Source organism: Vanessa tameamea, chromosome 24 (assembly GCF_037043105.1).
Source record: "Vanessa tameamea isolate UH-Manoa-2023 chromosome 24, ilVanTame1 primary haplotype, whole genome shotgun sequence".
Taxonomy (NCBI): Eukaryota; Metazoa; Arthropoda; class Insecta; order Lepidoptera; family Nymphalidae; genus Vanessa; species Vanessa tameamea.
Window position 1 is genome coordinate 2,767,898 of NC_087332.1, and position 8,530 is coordinate 2,776,427.

At 30.5% G+C, this 8,530-nt stretch overlaps 2 protein-coding genes across 2 annotated transcripts in view; both read right to left on the reverse strand.

Annotated features, from left to right (window-relative positions):
* Positions 1–8,530, reverse strand: part of LOC113398066 (H/ACA ribonucleoprotein complex subunit 2-like protein) — a 167,251-nt gene that overhangs the window by 123,382 nt on the left and 35,339 nt on the right. The gene's annotated exons all lie outside the window — the stretch shown is intronic.
* LOC113398068 (ubiquitin-like domain-containing CTD phosphatase 1) lies at positions 1,070–4,779 on the reverse strand. The gene is made up of 5 exons (XM_026636643.2): positions 4,534–4,779; positions 4,126–4,307; positions 3,757–3,892; positions 3,108–3,319; positions 1,070–2,313 (listed from the first exon to the last, which is right to left on the reverse strand). The coding sequence occupies exons 1-5, from the start codon at positions 4,703–4,705 to the stop codon at positions 2,002–2,004; spliced, it is 1,014 nt and encodes a 337-aa protein (XP_026492428.2). The 5' UTR covers positions 4,706–4,779; the 3' UTR covers positions 1,070–2,001.

Sequence of the window (8,530 nt, forward strand, 5' to 3'; positions counted from 1 at the left end):
ATACGTTTATCTTCAACGGGTGATACTAAACTTATTCTATTAGACACTCGTTTCGACTGCGATGTTATATCCGAATCGGGATCCATTTTTTACTATTTATTTTCAGTTCACTTTAAAAATTAAATTATTTAAAATAGTGAGAAATGTGTTTGTTATGAGGAAACCAAATCATGTATGGAACAATTGTGCTGATAGTAACAGGAAGAAACGAGGAAATACTAATGAACCTGCGTAACAATAATTATAAATATGATTCACTGAAATGCGTCACGAAGACAATCAATTTATATTTAACGTGTTTGTTTAATAAACAAAAGCGATTTCTACGAATTTATATTAGGTTTATACCAATGTTACAAAATATTTTAAATGTATATCTCGTCCTATATTCTAATACGTTACAAATTGGTGGATATCCAGAATAATTATAAACGGACTCATTTTCTTTCCATAAATAATTGTGATTCTACTATATTTTAATATTATATAAATATGAATAGTACTATTATGCTGTGACGCATATGTATAATGTCGAAGATATTTCCTATTAATCCAATCACAAGTACACCATAATCAATTCTTATTTAATTATGAAGTAATATTAACAAAAAATGTAATATTAAAAAAAAAAAATTTAATATGTACGTATTTCTTAATTGATAATACCTAACAAAATAGTTGAGTTTTTGATTTTTGGATATTGTTTTGAATTTTCTCCGCCATTTTAAAAATGGGGGTCTATTTATTTGTTTATTTAAGAACACTCTCTAAGAAATTTGCGATTATACTATTTTTTTGTATTATTTCATGTGACATGGAAAATAGTATATTATTAATAATAGATTATGAATATGATATACGAATAATAGAAGCTAATCTAATATAGATACGTTTGGGAATACATATATTACTCAATTTTATTATTGTAATGTAGTAAAACAAATTTAAAGTTGTTTAACTTGTTCTTTTTTTATTCTACTAAAATTAACATCACGAAAAAATTTAAAAAAAAAAGACATAATTGGTTCGTAATTATTTATAAAGGGAGATATGAGAAAAATATAACATTTATGTCGTATATTCATTGACGATGGATTAAATAAACACACACAAATTTACGCACATGCTATATTGCTACGATACACAAAAATATGCTATATTTGTCTATTTGTTCGCTACACAATAATAATTCGATTAAAAAAGAGAATCGTTACAGATAATAAAATTTACATCAGACGACATATTCTTTTTTTAAAACCATATACGTAAATAACCGCTAAGATTTTAATAAATAAATAAATAATTTACTTTTCATGTCATATATATGTAATAAACGTTACATAATATATCCTTAAGATTATTTTTTTAAGTATTTATAGTTTAAATTATTATCTACGTTGTTCTATTATATGAAACTATAACACACATATTTATTCTAAAAATGGATTAATATTAACTTAAATTTGTTTAGCAGTAAAAAAACAAGAAAATACGACATAACACTTTAAAATAACGTAATTTTTTTAATACCTCTTATATTGAATTGCTAAATTATTTTTATAAATAATTAAGACGAAGAGCACACATTCGATCTTTAGTCCTGGCAACATTCATATTTTTTCAATATACTTACTATGAAAATACATTCAAATAGTAAAAAATTAACATACATTCTCCAAGCAAATTAAGCTGAATTAGTGAAAAATCGCGACTAGAAATTAAGTCAATAATTGAATAAGTGGAAATTTTGTGGAAAGTTGAATCGAATGTGTGTATTTTGCCTATTATTAAAAAAAGTTTTGGAATGATCCAAAGACAATGCATTTGAAATTACATCCGTAACAAAAAATTCTTTATATTTCTAAAAATTTTCAAAATCGTTTTACTCTATCCATGATGCGTGAACACATGTCTTAATTCCGCAGTCTTTTAAGCGATAAGTTATAAGCTTTATTGCCCTTTAAATAAGGCTTACAATTATTTGTATCGTCAATCCTGCGTTTAAGACGGACTGTCCTCAGCCTTTCTCTTATTACCCGCCTGGGTCCTGTATTTTTCGGGTCTGTATTTTTCCCACTTTTTATGGTTTATACTGTCGAAATCTTCACTATAATAAGCAATTTCTCTTAGATAGTTAGATAAAAGCAGCAGTTCTCTATCTCGTTCTCTATTCAAATGCGCTTGTCTGTATGGTCGGATTTTAAGACCGTTTTTCGGATTCATGATAAAGTTTCGACGGATATCGTCAAACATTATCGTGTTTTTTGAAGTGTATTGTGGATACTTACCCCAAATAACGCCTAGAGGTTTTACCTGGAAAATAAATCATTTTAAAGCTTAAATTCTTAAGTCAGTGGTAGTGACTTTGTGCAAATCCGTCTACCGTGGGTAGGTTATCATATATTCTACCGCCAAGCAGCAATACCTTGTATTGTTGTGTTTCGGTATTTTTATACGGCGTCAATGTGTATTGGTGACCACTTAACATACGGCTCATTTATTTGTCTACCTACTTATGCCAAAAAATTATGTAAACAAATTCGATGGTCAAATCAATATTTTTAAAATTATAAATAACTAGTTGTCGCTCGTGGTTTCGCTCGCGTTTTAAGAATTGGTTGTCATGTGTTAGCCTATTTCCTTCCTTGTTCAAGTTTGTTTCATAAAAAAATTCATCAAGTTCGGTTCATTGGTTTGGCAGTGAAACAGACAGAGTTACTTTCACATTGATAGTATTAGTATAGATTAGGAATTATTATCTGTGGCTGGTAGAAATAATGGTACATGATGTCGACTGTGATTGTATTCACCGACAAAGATACAGATTAGGAAAGCATTTAGAGACTGTGACTCAACTTAACAAAATATATTAAAAATAAATTCAATTCACTTGGTTGAGCTTGTGCAGACCAAAATTGGTCCACCTAAATAGGTGGGAACCAATTTATCAAGAAATATACATTAAATCTATGAAGTTACCAGTAATTACACTGGCACACTCAACATACAAACTGTAATATGGTAGGATAATTGATAAGAAGGTTCTATGCACCAAGATTGGACTGCATGAAGATCTGATATGAATATATTTAATATTTCCTACTCACATCAATAGTTCCATATTTTGCAGTATGAACGGTAATCATAGCAAGGTAATCTAAATAGAACATAATTTTATAGTCTGGATGGGTCGTAACACCGAGCAATTTCATCTTCTCTTCAATCCATTTCATTCCTGTTGCGGACCATATAACTATGTCATAATCCTCATACGCAGATGTGAGAAACTCATGAAGATAAGGACGCATTAACTCGTAACCTGAGGTAAAAAACAAATATACATTTTTTAACAATTTTATATAACTTAATTGCTTAAGAAATTAACTGAAGTAATAAAATAAAACTTGATTATAAAATATTATGCACTTTTATTGAAACCTTGACTTTAAACTTCATCATAGTGTGATTATTAGGTAAACAACATAAAAACACTAAGAGTGTATTTGTATGGTAGTGAGGCTTTGTAATCAAAACAATGGTAATGCATTATGCATAAATTAAAAATAAACTCTCTCTGTTAGAAGAACAGATAAAATTAAATAGATGCAGGTGCCATACAGACATTTCACTTACTGTCGACAGATAGAAAGCTATACCAGATAAATCATTAGATCATTAATCTCACACCATATGCACTATATAACATAATCATTATACTCATAGGTAGTATCTAGTTTAACAATAAATAATCCTTACCAGTTTCTGCAACAGATCTGTGATCAAAGAGAGTGTAGTCTATATCTAAAACGAGTAACCTTTTGCCTGGACGAGGTTCGTTTAACACATTAATTTTGTAATCCCGCACTCTCTTGTTTATTTTCGTCAAGTAAATCTGCAAAATAATTTACAACATGTGTTAAACATTTGTAATTATCATCAAATTAATCTATAATAAATGGTTTTGTTTGTAATGCCGAACTGCAGAAACTGCTAAAATAATATATATAAAACTTATATCAGAAGACACAGCACATTACAGGAGATGTTTATAGTATACAATATTAATATATAAGACAATGCAATTCACAGAATCGACAAGTGTGAATTTAATAATAATTTGTATACCTCCTGATTTTCAATATCTACTTCTTCTTCCTCAATGTCCAAGTCATTGATCACCTCATCACCAACATCTGGTTTTGTTCTGGCGCCTTCTATTGCTTCTTCTAGAGAGCCCATCATCATGATCTTGAGGTTTGGTTTAAGATTCAGGACAGACAATGTAAAATTGTCTGTTGCCACTTTACCTAAAGATAATAACGGTGATTTATTTACGGTAGTTTCGTAATCAGAAAACAGCATGTGAAGTCAAGTTACAAATTGCAATATACAGAATGACATTTTTGTTTTTAATATAGCTAGTAATATCATTAAGAAGCGAAGATCAGTAAGATCAAAATCACAATCGTAGTTTGTAGTTGTTCTTTTGTATAAATATATGATATTGTTTGCAATAATAGAAGAATTATTTACCCTGAAACTTAACATTGAGAAGTTTTTGTCTTTCGGGTCGGACACCAGTGGCATTTTCGATCGCGATTTTTAACATCGCTACCGAATCTGACGGAGACAATTCCGGTAACTCATATTCTTTTCCATTCCACTTAACACTTAATTTAATTGGATTATCGTTTAAATCACACATTTTCCATTAAAAGTATGAAATAAAATGTGAATCTATTGACACTGGCATATGACACATAAACAAACTAATTTTGACGTTACGGTTCGTCTAGGGTTCTAGGTTTTGGTAATCGATATTATAGTTAGTTATGTCTAAATGAAATGAAACGGTATTTAATTATTGCACAGATTCACGAAATTTATAATTCTACTTTTAACAATTTTATAATCGTACACAACTAATACAATAATTAAGTAATAAATTGAGAAAAATCAGTTTTAACCGATTTTCCGTATTACTCATGGAAAAAAATATACATTTATTTTTTAATCTCTAGAATAATTGTTACTATACAAGAAAAGATATACATGATTTATCTTTTATTTTTTAGGATTTTTTTCATTTTGATAAATTGATCAATTATTTAAGTAAAAGGCTCTTTAATCTTATAATATTTTTATAGATAAAAAATGTTTAAATATAATTTTATAAACGCTGAGGCCATCCCAATTGCCTTTTTTCTCATGGTCGTCTGAAATAGAAAACGTGAGGACCCCACTTCACGCGTCCCCTGCCCCAGGGTTACGTCCTACCTTTTAAGACCTAAGCGTCGGGCGTGTTGGAGGGCCGAGACAACTCAGTTCCCCCGTCTCCTTCTGAACCATGTCTGTATCACAGGAGACTACGGCCCTCCATGTCAATTAACTGAAAAGAATCGCCGACACGATTGCTCGCAGAACGTAGTTTCGTCCAATCTCGTGGACCAGATCTGCCTCTACTCGTTTCACGAGGGCTGACCTAACGGTCGCCCCAATATTCTTCTTAAATTATAATTCACCTACCATAACTTACGGTGCTGAAAAATGGATACTAATTGCGGTTATGGTTCAAGCTATGCTCGTAGAATCTTTAAAGATAAAATCGGATATGAACCGGAGTTACCGTCGTATTAGCCGACTGAACAGGCACTTTGACTGGACACGTATTTCGAAAGAGAGAGTCCTAGAGCGGAGAACGCGGATCAGCAAGTACCTAAGGTGGTCCGATGACCTGAAGGTGGAGAACCAGGATATTTGGCACTTCTTGGATTTATTAATGTAATGCAGATTTTTAAAATACTGTAAAATAATGGAGTACAGACGCCAATCGTTGTCAATTGTCATACACACTACTGTAATTTCAAACTATTCACTCTTAGTGTTAAGTGCTACATACATCATTTAGGTCTGCATCTACTTTATGATACTTCAGATGATTACGTTTTTTTGGCCCGATTCTATTTTTATATCTATGGATTCTTAAAAATTAAAACCTTTTTCCTGAACCTAACATTTGCAGTTGCTAGATACTTGAATCATTTAGTTTATAAATAAAAGTGATTCACATTGACAAGTAGGAATACTTAGAATTGTTGTGTTCTGGTTTAAAGGATGACTAAGCCAGTGTAATCTAAGGTACAAGTACGGAATCGTTCAAATTTCTTAAGGTGGTAACGTGTATGAGCGATGATGAATACTTACCATCAGACGATCCATTTGCCAGTACGCAAAAATATGCTATATATATGAAAAATATAGCAAACTATTATTTTTTATGGATAAACTTTTGAATAGTAATGAAATTTAGTATACAAATTATTTTTTGGCGAATTGTAATACCTTTGGAGATATTGAATTTCGAAATTAATAGCAATAGTAACAAATAAAATATCAGATGTCATCATTTATTAAATAAAAAACACATCATGATTAATAATAAATATTGTTAAGTTTCAAGTTTCAGTGGAAATATCGCGAGATCACTTATAAACCTCTCACAATATCTCATACCATGTAGAAAATGTTAAATTTAGACAATTTATTTGCCAGTATTTGTTTAAATTTTCATGTCCTACGATTTAATTGGATACCAGGACACTTCTGCTTTCCTGGCACTTGTATTTAGAGATCTCCTGTAAATCAATCAACACGGATTTTTCTTGAATATCCTTTTAGATTTCTTTCAAGAATCGGACTCCACCAATCATTTTTAATTGCATTCATATCGGAAACCGTAAGGTGTGTGGACGTTTCTGAACTAGCCCTAGAATAAATTTTGACTTTTCTTTTTCTTCTCATAGCTCGAAGAGGTTTTGGTGATTCTTGATAATCTTCCGCTGAATACGTATTTGTATCTGATTTCGTATCATAGCTAAGTGATAACGAGCTTAGAGTTACACAAGTTGCATTTATTTCATTATTATAATCATTAACCGGATCACCAAATTCTGTAAGAAGCAGTATTTTAGTTAGATTAATTAATCTAACAATTCTGTTTAATATTCATACTAAACGCTGTGTTATTTTATTTAAGTATCTATTTCTTTTGTTTTCAATGAAAGTGTGTGAATTTCAGCGACAGCAATAAAATCTTTCTGTATCTGATTAATTTCAATTACAACGTTACACGAATAAACTGTGCTATCAGATTCGAAATTTTAGTCTGATCGTGTCCAGAGAAGTATCTGCCTCTGGCTGTATATAATTTTTATTTTTTTCTTAACCAATCAACGGATTTTGATATGATTTTCACTAATAGAAGAAGATAAACGAGGAAGACCATTTTCGTTCGCCTACATAGCTAATGCTGGCTAATCCATAGATCTCCTACGGACAGCAATACAATGTACTAGAGAATTGTAGCTTTTCAAAGGGCCCACAGAAAAGTATGTAATAGTATGTTTCTATCTTCTCAGTTATATATTAATATTAACTTTTTATTAATTACTACTTATAAGAAAACTATATGTTTTTTGTGAAACAGTATTCCTATATCATTATACAAGAATGCGCTCGGGATGCTGATGGGGCTGCTGTTCTATAGTGCTTCGGTAATTTTCGCGGAATATCGGGTCCATTGATCTTATGCCACGATGCGTAAAAGGTGTACAACACAAGTACGCAGTCAGTGGCAGCACAAAGGGCATCCTAGGTATGATCGCCATCAGACTTGACTGCTTGTATATGTATGCACTGTTGTGCAATCTCTAACGGCATGGTGCAGCAGTGATTGTAAACAGTGTTTCAATATTTTTATTTATCGTACTAACACTAGGATAAGACAATTGTTACTAACAAAATGGGCTTAGTCTAATATAAATTAAGTATTATTATTATTATTAATCCATTTTCAGATGAATGTTAGTTATTTTGGGCATTTAATATAGGTTAAAGTTGTCTTTGATACTATAACAATTGAATACTTCAGAATATAATCATCATCGTTTCAAACTTTCGCTGCGAAAACGGATGATCGGATAACTTATAAAATGTTGACCGTGGAAGTTAAAATTCGAAATAAATATCCAAATTTCATTCTATAGCCTACACGTAAACATATTTCAATATACATAGGTATGTTTCTTAATAAAATGATTACTAATATTTTTTATTTATGACTCCCTCATTGATATATACAAACTACTAATAAAAAAAATATATAAGCCAGGTTGTTATTGTTTAATTAATATACGAGTACGTATCAGTGATTTGTATTTTGTACCTTTTTAATAAATAAATAATAAACATTGTCAAACGTACCTTTTGCAATATCAAGTTCATTGTCATCTTTGTAAACCATTTTTGGTTTTTCGGAAGTTTTTTCGCAAGTATTTAAATCGAGGGGACCATTTAATTTTGATTCTGGAGTAGTAGGTATTCTAGCCGCCTAAAATGTAATAATTCATTAACTTAAACAAATTAATTAATACAGTTGGAACTTTGGAAACTAGTTTTTTATTCCAAAAGACATTTTAACATGGTGGTTTTTCATCTTTCTTCTCTTCTGTATGTATCTATTTATGTCACT